At 40.6% G+C, this 14,383-nt stretch overlaps 1 protein-coding gene across 1 annotated transcript in view; it reads right to left on the bottom strand.

The window, feature by feature from the left end:
* The window catches only part of LOC149458755 (uncharacterized), a 128,907-nt gene that overhangs the window by 54,710 nt on the left and 59,814 nt on the right, over positions 1 to 14,383 (bottom strand). The window contains exon 2 of the mRNA XM_089681678.1: positions 4,763 to 5,904. Coding sequence (XP_089537804.1) covers positions 4,763 to 5,755 — 993 coding nt within the window. The 5' untranslated portion in view covers positions 5,756 to 5,904. The remainder of the gene's footprint in view (positions 1 to 4,762; positions 5,905 to 14,383) is intronic.

Here is a 14,383-nt window from a genome sequence, read left to right as displayed (position 1 = left end):
AGACCTGCCAGTGTCATGGATTGTTCTCAATCATCGTCTGGGAAGACCAGGTTATGTCAATCTCAAAGGTTTTAAATGCCCAGACTCATCTGACCTTGCCCCAACAATCAGCACCATGGGTTCTTCTAAGCAGTTGTCTAGAAAATTGAAACTGAAAATAGCTGACGCTCACAAAGCTGGAGAAGGCTATAAGAAGATAGCAAAGCGTTTTCAGATGTCAATATCCTCTGTTCGGAATGTAATTAAGAAATGGCAGTCATCAGGAACAGTGGAAGTTAAAGCAAGATCTGGAAGACCAAGAAAAATATCAGACAGAACAGCTCGCAGGATTGTGAGAAAAACAATTCAAAACCCACGTTTGACTGCACGATCCCTCCAGAAAGATCTGGCAGACACTGGAGTTGTGGTACACTATTCCACTATAAAGAGATACTTGTACAAATATGGTCTTCATGGAAGAGTCATCAGAAGAAAACCTCTTCTACGTCCTCACCACAAAAATCATCGTTTGAACTTTGCAAATGAACATATAGACAAGCCTGATGCATTTTGGAAACAAGTTCTGTGGACCGATGAGGTTAAAATGGAACTTTTTGGCCGGAATGAGCAAAGGTACGTTTGGAGAAGAAGGAGCACAGAATTGAATGAAAAGAACCTCTGTCCAACTGTTAAGCATGGGGTTGGATCAATCATGCTTTGGGGTTGTATTGCAGCCAGTGGCACAGGGAACATCTTACGAGTAGAAGGAAAAATGGATTCAATAAAATTTCTGCAAATTTTGGATGGTAACTTGATGTCATCTGTGAAAAAGCTGAAGTTAAAGAGAGGATGGCTTCTACAAATGGATAATGATCCTAAACACACCTCGAAATCCATGGGGGATTACATCAAGAGGCGTAAACTGAAGGTTTTTCCATGGCCTTCACAATCTCCTGACCTCAACATAATTGAAAATCTATGGATAGACCTTAAAAGAGCAGTGCGTGACAGACAGCCCAGAAATCTCAAAGAACTGGAAGACTTTTGTAAGGAAGAATGGGCAAAGATACCTCAAACAAGAATTGAAAGACTCTTGGCTGGCTACAAAAAGCGTTTACAAGCTGTGATACTTTCCAAAGGGGGCAGTACAAGATATTAACTCTGCAGGGTGCCCAAACCTTTGCAGACACCATTTTTTTGTTTTCTGTTATTTGAAAGTGTAAATGATGGAAATAAAATCTAATTTTTGTTGACATATTATAAGAATGTCTAATCTGTAATTTGATGCCTTTTGGAGATTTTTCCATCTTTCCTCGGCTTCTTTATGCACATTAATACAAATTTTTAGCTCGGGTGCCCAAACTTTCGATCCCCACTGTATAATATTATTTTTTGACACTTTTTTTTCTTTTTAAAGGATAAACTCACTTTTATATAAAAAAATATTAAAATACATATATTTTTGCAGAAAAAAAAAGTGCATTTATTATATTTTTCTGCAGAGGCTTTCTAAGCACTGCATCCACGATCAGTAGATTAGGGGTGAAATGTCAGGCTCCTGCGGACATGTTCTCCAGCTTTCAGCCCATACCTCTGTACGGGCTTTCTGTTTGAAAGCCAGAGGACATGTCAGTGGACTACAAGAGTGCCTATCAGCTCCCCCCAGCCCACTGAAATTAAAAGTATGTCTGCCACGGTGGTAGTTTATTCATTCACAGGAATCCAAGAATGAATGACACGGCTGTGAGAGCAAAGCCCTGCACAGCTGAACTACTTTCAAAAAAGTGACAGTGGGTGCGGGTAGAGGAAACACCACCCACTGTCCCAGGGAAGGGGGGATTGGGGGAGAGGAGGCAGGGGCTGGAACATATTACATGTTCCACCCTAAATACGGGTGGAACATTTGACATTCTCCAAAGGAAGTTAGGCTTTAAAACTTTATTTCTATCACATAGAGGTCCCCTATGTGACATATATTCTTTGTGACAGGTTCTCTTTAATGAGACATCAGGGGTCTTTTAGACCCCCGATGTCTTACTTGCCTTTCACTGAAGCTAATGGGTGCAAATTGCGCTCCATTATCTTCTTCCATGTCCAAGAGGCCAAGGAAAGTGACACCAGCAACCAGAAGTGACGGTATATATATATGTTGCTTCTGGGTTCTTTGCAGCTTAGTGAGATCAAAGAATGGATGCAGCTAGGGGAGATCAGCAAACAAACAGCTCCAGGGGTCCTCAAAAACAATTGGGTGGCTGTACAGCCGACCAATCGCTTTCATAAGAAAGCCAACAGCCAACCTGTGGAATGTGCACACACTCCTGGCTGCAACCCCCTGTTGAAACCAGTAAAAGGTTCAAATCTAATATGTATCAAGTATATATAAAACAAAAACTTTTTTTTTAGTTCTACATAGAGTAGGAAAGAATTAGGCCCTCTCTGAGTTTTGAAAGCCGTCTGTGTCCTCACTTTAAAGACTCGCACCTGTATTGGTCCTAATGACCATTGTCATCAAAACAGAACCTGACAAGAAGTCAAAAATTAAAGCATTGTCACTAGAGGTAAGGGTAAGTATTCTAATGGAGACACCTGCACAGTTAACAACTGTGGAAGAGGGATTTTCTCCCCACTTGGGGAGATTTCCTCATATTTCCTGTTACATATAAAAGACAGCATGTGAAAGCTGGGAAAATATAGCCTGAAAATGTTTAAATCTCTCCTGCAAAGTTTTGGGTTTACACAAAAGGAGACGGGGTGGCATTACTGCAAGGATGTTTTTTGTCTAAATCTCAGCTTTAATAAGTGAAGAATTTATAAAAAGACAATTTTTTTGGACAACCTATCAGAGGTGTGGAGATTTTTGAAAAAAAAATACTTGTCCAAGGGACTAAATCGGTGTCCCAATCTACTTGTCCCTCATGACAATCTACTTGTCCAGATAAAACATTTTTTTTTTTTTTTAAACAAAACCGTATTGAAATTGGAGGTGATATTAGGAATGTTTTAAAAACAAAGGGGGTTTTATGGTGACTTAAACGTTTAATATTTTTAACATTGCACTTTTTATCCTCTCCTCCCCTCCCTGCCTGTCTCCAGCACCGCACCCGGGGACTAGCAGGGAGGAGAGAGACCTTGCAGTGTAATGAGCACCGATTGGGTGCTTGTCAAAAAAGGGGAGTGTCGAGCTTATCCTTTATCCTTTTCGCTGACAGAGCGGTTTTTGCGTGTTTTGAACAAGATTTTAAAAAATCATTTAAGGCCTAAAGATTACACAAACCCCCAAACATAATATATTTTCTGAAATTAGAGATCCTAGAGAATAAAATTGTGGTAGCTCCAATTTTCAATGTCGCATGATATTACTGCAAAATTTCAGTAATACAAGTTAGTTAATTTTAGTTCACAAAACAATTTTTTTTCTAAAATATAAAAGATGAGGTTGCAGCGAGTAGATAAAACTTGTCAAACCTTAAATTTGTATGCGCTCGTGAAATGGCGACGAACTTCAGTACCCTATATTTTCTATAGGTGACGCTTTTAAAGCCCCATCTAGGTCATCAGTATAGTGTTACGGATTATTGGTGTTATTGGAATTATCCTATTCTATTATTATTCTATTCTGGTGCTAGAATTATTGCTCTCATTCTGGCATGCGCGGCGTTATGTAACATGTGTATCGCAATCGACATTTTCATGCATAAGAGCCCCAGCGTGTGCTTTTACGTTTGTATGTGCGTATATGGGGGGGCTCAATTTTTTTTGGGGGGGGGATGTTATGTGCTTGGGTGTAACTTTCATTTTTACAATTAAAAAAAAAAAAAACACTTTTTACTTAATTTTTTTTTTCATTCACATAGGGGACAAAGTCCCTTATGTGATGATTTTTTGGTGACAGGTTCTCTTTATTGAGACATCCAAGATCTAAAAGACCCTGGATGTCTCCCCTCTGCTCCCCTGAATGTAATGCAGTGCATATCGTATTGCATTACATTCTTTTCCAGCTGCAATTGCCTGGAATCTCTCAACGGGGACCCGGAAGTGACATTATAATGGCACTTCCGGGTCAGGACAAGAAGGGGAGGCGAGTGGACATGTCCGCTCTCCTCCCTCCCCTGTAGCCGCTGGTCGTGAACCAGTCCCAGGGCTGCAGATGGGCAAGAGAAGCCTGGGAAACACTGGGCGGGGGGAGCTTCACACATAGGGGCTAGTGCTTCTGCCCAATTGCTTCCACCTTACAGGTGAGCCCTGCTGCTTGCCCGCAGCAGGGCAGAAGGTAAAAAACTACCTGCCCGGTGCCTGGAACTACATGTCCCAGGCGTTGGGCGATAGGAATTCAACATCCATGAAATATACTGCTGAAAAGGCTCACTAAGGTGTACCATGCTCTCATTTGCCACGATAAAGCTAAAGCTGTTAGAATGATTCAGTTTATGTAATGTCAAAGTGACAATGGTTTCACCAGACAGGAAGTGAGGGAAAAATCTGGAACAGGGCCACAGACAGCAATAAAAATCTGACCAGGGTTCTAGCCTTCTGCTACTCTACTGACTAAGAAAAAATTTTGTTTGTGTTGTGGTTGGAAATTTTCCATACCTTCCTGTGTGGTGAAGCCACTGTCACCAGAACAATAATGAGGGAAAGCTCTCTAACACATCCCTGGAGAGAAGTAAAAGACAACAGAGATTCCAATTATTCCCTACTCTATTCAGAAATTTAATAAAACATAACTTTGGCTGGACAAACACTTTAACTTTAGTTAAAGTCAGTAATCAAGTGTGTCACCTACCTCCTGCGTACAAGGCACATTTTCTGAAACAGGCCACCTAGTGGTCCCTGTAAACCGGGACATGGACCTCTTCTCCTCCCACTCGTCTTCATATATCTGGAGTTCCTCCAGAGATTCCTCCCGTATTATGTGATGCCATGCAGCCGTTCCCATACCAAAGTCTTTACTATCCCATGCATTTGGTTGCAGCAGCTGGCTTCCCTCATTCACCATTCTGTCCATGGGAGTTGATTCATGTTGGCTGGTCAGTTCAGTAATGGAATTCTGTACATTATAGTCCACGTTATGTGGCACGTTTGAGTTTTTAAATAAAGGGTTATCGCAAAACAAGCGCTCATCTTCTACTTCCAATTCAGAGTAAGCAGTATCATCACTCTCTTGGTCCTCATCCACACACAAAGGTTCTGGATCCCTTACAGACTCCTCAATGCAAGATGGACCTATTGTAGGCTCCAAAGTGGAAGGTGGGCTCATCTTTAGCCCCATAGGCATGTTCATCTTAAGCTCCATTTCCCTGGCTTTGTGATTGGTCTCTGTAATATCAATCTGATCCTGGAGATCCATGACACAAAGCTGAACCTGAAGTAAGCTGGCTAGGAAAACATCCTCAGCAGGGGTGTTCTTTGATGTGCTACTGACCTGGGTGCTCGTATTGGTGGCTTTATAAGACTGATGAAAATCAGAGACCCTCTGGACTCCGGAATAGGCACTGCTTGCACAACAGTCCTCAGCATTCGTACCTGGAGTAAAACCAACACTATTGACTTCCTTCTGTCCTTCATGATCATATTTATTTAACACAGACCTCTCAGTTGTGGACGGACCTGAGGGCAAGCAGTTCTCATTAAATGATGGAAAATGATTAAAGTGCGTTGAAGGTGCAGAGGCTTCATGTCCCTGCCACACTCTAGAATATGTTTTATCTTCTACCTCAGAGTGAACATAATAAATAGGTAGCAGGTCATCATCCACAGAGAGTTGCTGTTTTTCCATTTCACCCCTTTCATTTGTCTCTGCGCTTCTCCTGGCTGGCACAGGAAACAGATGGGGATCCTAAATATCTCTTCTCTGGAACTTCACGTTTCTAAACGGTGAGCAAGGCTGGCACTCCATAGAGCGGATATTCTGTGTTAACATCTGCCCTGGATAGAAAGCAAACACAACAGAAGAGTTAATGGATAATCTAAGCATTCTAAACCTTTACATGCCAGTTCACTACAGTCAAATATGTGAATCCCCTATACCAGTGGTTCTCAACCTGTGGGTCGCGACCCCTTTGGGGGTCGAACGACCCTTTCACAGGGGTCCCCTAAGACCATCAGAAAACACATATTTCCGATGTGTAAAGAGCAGCTATTGTGTAGAAAGCAGCAGTATTGGAGGTAAAACGACACTCATGAATTATAATTACTGGGTAAATAATTTTATGGTTGGGGGTCACCACAACATGAGGAACTGTATTAAAGGGTCGCGGCATTAGGAAGGTTGAGAACCACTGCCCTATACCAATAGATCAGGTGTTTATTATGTACTTAATATACTGTATAAATATATAACTAGTAAGAGTTAATCCTACACAATGGTGAAGGGAAACCCCACTGATAGATTCTGCAGCAGGTGTTCAGTTCAGTACATGTACCAAGCTGGGCCAAACAAAAATATTTCCTTCACTAAGGAAAGTGGCTGCTGTCAGAGTTGTATGAACTGTATGTATTCATACAGTATACAGCGCTGTATTCTGGCAGCAGTATGTGGACTTCCTGGCCTGGTTCCCCCAAACAAAATCGAGTACTTCTCAGCCATTCACAGGGGGGCTTGCGTTTTATCAATGAATACAAGGCTTCCTCTGATTGGCTGAGGTGGAGACTGTGAAGTCATCTGCCAGACTCTCCACTTCAGGCAGAAGAAGCCCTATAAAATAAAAGGCTTCCTCTGCATGGCTGAGTAGCACTCAATTCCCCCCTGAGTAGCCCTACTAGATTTTGTCCCGGGAGCTGGATGGGAAGTTCTGTACTGCTGTTGGAACACAGAGCTGTATACTGCACATAGATGATTCTAAATACAGTTTATACAGCACTTACAGCTTGGCCCAAACTATTTAAAGTGGAGATAAACCCTCCTCACCTTTTTAGAAGCTGCCATGTTAGCCTCTGTTTGATCTGAAGCTGTCATGATGTTGCACATGTGATCAGTTATGACACCAGCCATTTAATGGTTTGAAAGTTTGGCTGAAAACACAAGTAGTGTTGGTATTCATGACATATCTGGAATGTAACTATTTCTTGAAACTGTTCAACTGATGGGTTTAGTTCCGCTTTAAAATAACGCAAAACCTGGAGTTATGCATAGTACACCCGATGAGAAAATCAGACGAAAAATACGTTTTCTGAGCAATTGTATGATAATCTGATCGTTAGTGCACTGCTTTTGAGAGCAGATTATGACAGTTAGTGCAAAATTATCCGAAGGGACAAGCACAAAATGTTTTCTCGTAATATAACACAATGAACAATTTTCTTTTAATCAGTAAACTATTAATCTGTAAAACATCGACTGACTAAGATCATGCATGCTCGGAAACGAAAGAACACATTACAATAAAATACAATACATTACATCATCATGGGATGTTGTATTCTCTTTTACAATAATTTTGGTAACTCTAGTAACCTATTCGTTTTCGATATGAGACTAGCATGTCTGATAATTGTGTGCAGTAGGCTTTAGGCATTAAACAAAAAAAATGAAGAACGTGGCATTCCTACTTAATACAGTACAACAAAATCATTTTTAGCAACAATCTTGAAGTGAAAGTGAAAACTTGTGGCTTCCCTTACATTAGCAGTCACTATGCAAGTGACTCCTTGAGTGCTCAGTGGAATATTTCTCCCTTGTATTGGCGGTTGGTATAATTGGGAAATCAATTCACCATTACTAATTTTTCAAGGAACCTCTATTCGCCTCAAAAGAAAACCCTGGTTCAGAAAGGCTGGTCTAACTTAGACCACTTGGTAGAACACCCAACAATCCAAGAACAGTAAAAAAAGATAAATGACAGTATAAAAGAAAAAGCACACAGTTTGAACTTGCTGTACCCATTCAACGGTTACCAAAGTGCTTTGTAATCTAGATATGACATATAACCTCCACTTTGTAATCAGACCCACTTAGGAGTATTTTAGAAGAGAGAAGAGGACACACAGTGAGGTAAAGAGTGACTTTACAATCATAAACAAAAGGCTTTCGTGATACTAAGTTAGGAAAGCTTTCAAAGCCAGGATGTTGTTGTCAGAGGGTCTGCACAAAGCAAGCTGCAACTTGGCGGACACCCAGGGAAGAATTAAGCAAAGAGTCTTATCCTGTTAGTAAGCATGTAGGTGCGTACAATTATCGGCAGAGTTATAATAGATTCATGTCATGAAATCTGGTCCGTTGAGTCATTTCATGGCTCACAACTGCTGTGCAACCGCTCTTCTGTAGGCGACCAGCTCTGACTGACACGGGGAGAAAATGTAGAATTCTAACCCTAAATTAAATGGATCTCAAGATATAAACCATCACACTTGTATGAGTTACAAACATTCAGAAGTAAGGCTAGCCATACATAGCAGATTTTCGTTGGAATATCTGTACAGAAATTCAGAAAAATCGTTCAGAGCATGCAAAAGTACGGTGACTCAACAAATTTTGTTAGAACAAGCTTAAAAATTTTGTCTAACTTCCCAAGCCAATGGTTCAAACTTTAATGTTTGATATTGAGATGCATGGAAGTGATCTATTTTATGCCTGTGACCCTATCACATGGGTCGTTGGTTCGAATCCCAGCCACGGCACCACCTGCCTGGAGTTTGCATGTTCTCCCTGTGCCTGCATGGGTTTCTTCCGGGTACTCCGGTTTCCTCCCACACTCCAAAGACATGCTGGTAGGTTAACTGGATCCTGTCTAAATTTGCCCTAATATGTGTATGAATGTAAGTTAGAGACCTTAGATTGTACATCCCTGGAGGGTTAGAGACTGATGTGAATGTACAATATATATGTGTAAAGTGCTGTGTAAATTGACGGCGCTATATAAGTACCTGAAATAAATAATAAATACCATATACAACCCCGATTCCAAAAGAATTGAGATGCTGTGTAAAATCTACATCAAAACAGAATCCAATGATTTGCAAACATAAACCCATATTTTATTCACAACAGAAAATAGAAAACATCCCATGTTTAAAATGAACAAATTGTACCATAAACAAAAAGGTAATTTTGAAATTGATGGCAGAAACACATCTTAAAAAAATTGAGACAGGGCAAGAAAAAGCTGGCAAAGTGCAACCTCAATTCCAAAAGAGTTGGGACATGGCCATGTTTACCATGGTGCAGCATCCCCTCTTCTTTTACCAACACTGTAAACTACTGGGAATTGAGATCAGTTGCTGGAGTTTTGGGAGAGGAATTGTGTCCCATTCTTGCCTGAGCATATGCTGCTCTAAAACCTGGATATCTTTCAGCATTGATACTGCCTTTCCAGATGTGCAAGCTGTCCATTCCTTAGGCACTAGTGCACCCCATTTCAATCAGATATGCAGGCTTTTGGTCTGAGTGCTCGTAACTAGCCAGAAGGATCCTCTCCTCTTTAGTCCAGAGGGCATGGTGCCCATAGTCATCAAAAAGAATGTCAAATTTTGATTTGCCTGACCACAGAACAGTTTTCCACTTTGCAACAGACCATTATAAATGAGCTTTCATTCAGAAAAGACTGTGGTGTTTCTGGGTGATGTTCATATAGGGCTTCTTCTATGTACAACAGAGCTTTAGCTTGCATTATTGAATAGCAAGGCAAACTTTGCTCACAGACAGTGAATTTTGGAAGTACTCCTGAGCCCATGCAGTGAAGTCATTCACAGAAACATGCCTGATTTTAATGCAGTTCCATTTGAGGGCCTTAAGATCACTGGTATCCAATATTGTGCTTCAGCCTTGTTCCTTGTGCACTGAGATTTCTCCAAAATTCTCAGAATCTTGTGATATTATATACTGTGGGTGATGACATATTGGGGTTTATTTACTAAAGCTGGAGAGTGCAAAATCAGACTCCCTTCTGCATAGAAACTAATCAGCTTCCAGGTTTCATTGCCAAAGCTTCATTGAACAAGCTGAGGTTAGAAGCTGATTGGTTTCTATGCAGAAGGGAGTCTGATTTTGGACTCTCCAGCTTTAGTAAATAAACCCATTCAGTCTTCGTAATTTTACGTTAAGGATCATTATTCTGAAATTGTTTGATCATTTTTAGACGCAGCTTTTCACAGGTTGGTGAACCTCTGTCCATCTTTACTTCTGAGACACTCTGACTCACTAATGCAGGCCATACATGGTTCGAATTCTGAACGATTTTTCATCTGAAAATCGAAAACGTCGTTCGCTCAGTAATCCGATGGTGCCATCTGTGATTTCAAAAATCGGCCGACCAAGTCATAAAGTTCACCCCATATAACAGGTGAAACTTCTGTTCCTTACAGGTCACGGCTCATGCGCATATTCTTTTCAGAAAACGATCGTACGATTTGACCATCATTGAGTTGAAAATAGGTAGTTTTTCACAAATTTTCCTACATGCCCGATCACCGAAAAGGGGAGGAACCACGAAAAATCGGCCGGTGCCATTGACCCACTAACAGCAAAAATCGGCAGATTTTCGACACTTACGGCCGGCATAATATGCCCTTTTTATGCTCATGTTACTGACCTGTTGCTAATTAACCTAATTAGTAGCAAAATGCTCTTCCTTGTTAGTACCAGCTTTTTGTTGCCCTGTCCTAACTTTTCTGAGATGGGTTGCTGCCATCAGTTTCAAAATTACCTTATTTTTTTCATAAAAAGGTATATTTTCTCAGTTTAAACATTTGGCATGTTTTCTATTTTCTATTGTGAATAAAATATGGGTTTATGAGATTTGAAAATCATTGCACTCTGTTTTTATGTAGATTTTATACAAAAACTTTTTTGAGATTGGGGTTGTATAAAAACCAACAAATATTCCTGATGGACAATGAAAGTTCTACTTCCAGGTCAAACTTTACCTAGCACATGCTTATTAGAAGTTTGATTTTCCCCAAATAGAGATCACATTCACTGTTAGAATTTTGTTTATTCAGATTAGAAACAAGAAACATTTTTCATCTGTCACCTTCAGATTCCAATCATTCATTAGAAAATCATTTTTTAAACAAAATTCTAACTGTGTGTTTGGGACTTTCACAGGTTTTGAGATCATTCTACAAACATTTCTTATACACTGCAGAGCGCCCTACTGTTTTATTATCAGCTATTTAAGGATGGGGAGAGGCCGACAATTGTAAGAAGAGGGTCACTGAACAAGAGGTCAGCTGCATAGGGAAATAGCTTTGCCCCACAATCACACCCTTATCTCAGTTATTTATTTATTATTTATTTAATTCAGGTACCTGTATAGCGCTGTCAATTTACACAGCGCTTTACATATATATATATTGTACATTCACATGAGTTCCTAACCCTCAAGGGGCGTACGATTGTAAGGTCCCTAACTCACATTCATATATACATATACTAGGGCCAATTTAGACAGGAGCCAATTCACCTACCAGCATGTCTTTGGAGTGTAGGAGGAAACCGGAGTACCCAGAGGAAACCCACGCAGGCACAGGGAGAACATGCAAACTCCAGGCAGGTGGTGCCGTGGCTGGGATTCAAACCAATGACCCGAATACTGTCAGTGCTAACCATTTAGCCACTGTTCTGCCCAGTTATCTGCACTTCCAATATCCTCCTAAAACCCTTTCAAATAATCCTGTCATTCATGACTCAAGTTGTTCTAAAGTGAATCAAAGATCCTGAGATGAGCTTTCCTTTACCTATCCAATACATTTGATAATCTTAATTCCTGTGGGGCAGTAATATTGAGCTCCCAATTACGTCTTGCATCTGTTTTATCAGAATACTTTACCAGAACAATGTGCAGAGACTAGGGACAATGGTCTTCCATAACAGTCTGGGTGATTTTTTTTATATTAACTCAGGCAAATTATCCAATAATATTTCTAAACTGTTCATATCTTCCATCCCTACCTGTGCGTACCACACAAAAAGAAATTGCCACACTGCCCTAAATGGGAAAAGTGACAGTCTCTTTAAAGCCCACTCCTTTATCCACATACAGTACACTTACCTCCCCAGCTCTCAATTACCAAATATTTAGGGTAAATTGACATCTCTGCAAAGAACCCAACCAACATCAACACCCCTACTTACCTTATCAGTGCTCCTTCACCGCTCCACAGCCATCTATAATACCTGGTACTAGGTATAGAGGAACATGCAAACTTCTCATCTGTGACACTGCTTGATTCTAGCAGCCAATTGCTAAGGCTGAGTACAGTCACATGAGTAGGGGAGTGACATCACGTTCCCTAGGGTTGCCACCTGGCTGGCATTTTAACAGGTTGGCCAGTAAAAAATTACACTTTTTGCCAATATTATTAACAGGAAGTAGACCATAAGACTGGTGTTTTTTTTTTTTTTAAGAAAAGCTGGTAACCCTACCATACACTCCTGAGTCACCAACACCAGTCATCTCAGTGCCAGATGCACAAGAGGAAGTGGCAGCACAGGAGCACTGGTATAGTAAGTACAGAGGGGTCAGGAATGTGGGGCCGGGGGTTCTTTGCAGACACACCATCACCTTGCTAAAATATCTACAGGCGTACCTCGGTTTACAAATTTAATGCGTTCTGCGGGACATTTCGTATTGCGAAAAATTGGTAAACCGAAACGCGGTTTCCCATAGGAATGCATTGAAAACCAATTAATCCGTTCCAGAGGTCAGAAAAAAGTAAAAAAAAGTCTTCTGTTCAAAACTATTTATGAATTGCACTTTAAAGGCATAAATACTGTACAGGGACATGATTAAAAATTAATTTGTAAATGCATTGAAATCCAATTAATCCATTCCGGAGGTCAGAAAAAAAATTAAAAAAAAGTCTTATCTGTTCAAAACTCTTTAGAGAGTGCACTTTAAAGGCATAAATAATGTACAGGGACATGATTAAAATGTGTAAATGCATTGAAAACCAATTAATCTGTTCGTATTGCGAAAAAAAAATTGTAAACTGAGGCATTATTTTCAATGGATTTTCATTCATAAACCGAAAATTAAGTTAACCGAGGCATTCGTAAACCGAGGTTTGCCTGTATCTTTCTCCATTGCTCAGTTCTGATTGCGCTGTGATTTTTGGTTTATTGTATGCATAGTAGCATGTTACCGTGAGTCGCAATACATGTGCACTGGAGCTGCATTGTGTTAGTGCATTGGGATGTCATTCAAAATAATAGACATGTACCAAGCTAATGCACCAATTATGTGTTAGCATGCATCATCATAATGCACTGCATCTCAAAGGTGTGTTTAATCCCTTCTTACAAAGAGGTAAACATGCAGTTGAAAGACATACTATAAATGGGGACTACTTTACCTGCCAAATAATTTTTATCAGTCCATCCAGTTCTGAGAATTGCACTGCTCAGTCATGCGGCCCTGACAGCTGTCAGCCCCATGCTATCCCAAGGAAGTCACCTCTTCTGTCCAAACTTGTTCCCTTAGCTCCAACGATGGATCTCAGCTACAGTTGGAAAACATGAAGCTTTTATTTCTTCATAGTGTTCAGCGTGGTTTCTCTGCGGCCTTGAGGCCATGTTTGTGGGGAGTTCCCTGGACCTGTCACGGCAGACTCATTTATCACTATTTTACAGAATATCAACACTTATTACGCAGCTGGATCAAATTCAGCGCTGGAGGGGCCTACAAGCTGAAAATACCTGTGACACCATGTTTTTTCCATAGTATGACTAAACGGTGAAGAGCGTCCCTGTGACACGCGTCCAAATATAAAGAAAATATCAACTGCGTCTACCACCACGTAAAATAAATGCGTATATGCTTTTATCCATAGGCTTGCAGCTTTTGTGTCGTGTGAGAATGCTTACCATGTCTGATAGAATCCACAACAAAGAAAACTGCAAAAAGTCTATGCTGGATCAAAAGGAAAGCTATTTAGAAAAATATGAGGTACAGAGTAAGAGTGACTGACACAAATGACACCCTTTGCAGTAAGCAAATCTTATAGGGTCATATTTCAGGCCCTGGAGGAAGACACAGAGGGTGTGCTGACAGCACTAGGGGCACCATTATTCATTTCAGGTACTTAAATAGCACCGTCAATTTACGCAGCACTTTACATATATATTGTACATTCACATCAGTCCCTAACCCTCAAGGGGTGTACAATCTAAAGTCCCTAACTTACATTCATTCATACAAATACTAGGACCAATTTAGACAGGATCCAATTCACCTACCAGCATGTCTTTGGAGTATGGGAGGAAACCGGAGTACGCAGAGGAAACCCACACAGGCACAGGGAGAATATGCAAACTCCAGGCAGGTGGTGCCGTGGCTGGGATTTGAACCAACGACCCTAGTACTGCCAGGCGGAAGTGCTAACCATTTAGCCACTGTGCTGCATTATGCATTACAAACGCATATACAAAATAAAAATACATGAATGTGCTTCAACGAGCCTAGTTTAC

The sequence above is a fragment of the Staurois parvus genome, unplaced genomic scaffold (genome assembly GCF_062004578.1).
Source record: "Staurois parvus isolate SC_StPar_1 unplaced genomic scaffold, SC_StPar_1.0 ptg000276l, whole genome shotgun sequence".
Lineage (NCBI taxonomy): Eukaryota > Metazoa > Chordata > Amphibia > Anura > Ranidae > Staurois > Staurois parvus.
This window is presented reverse-complemented; position numbering and strand designations above follow the sequence as displayed.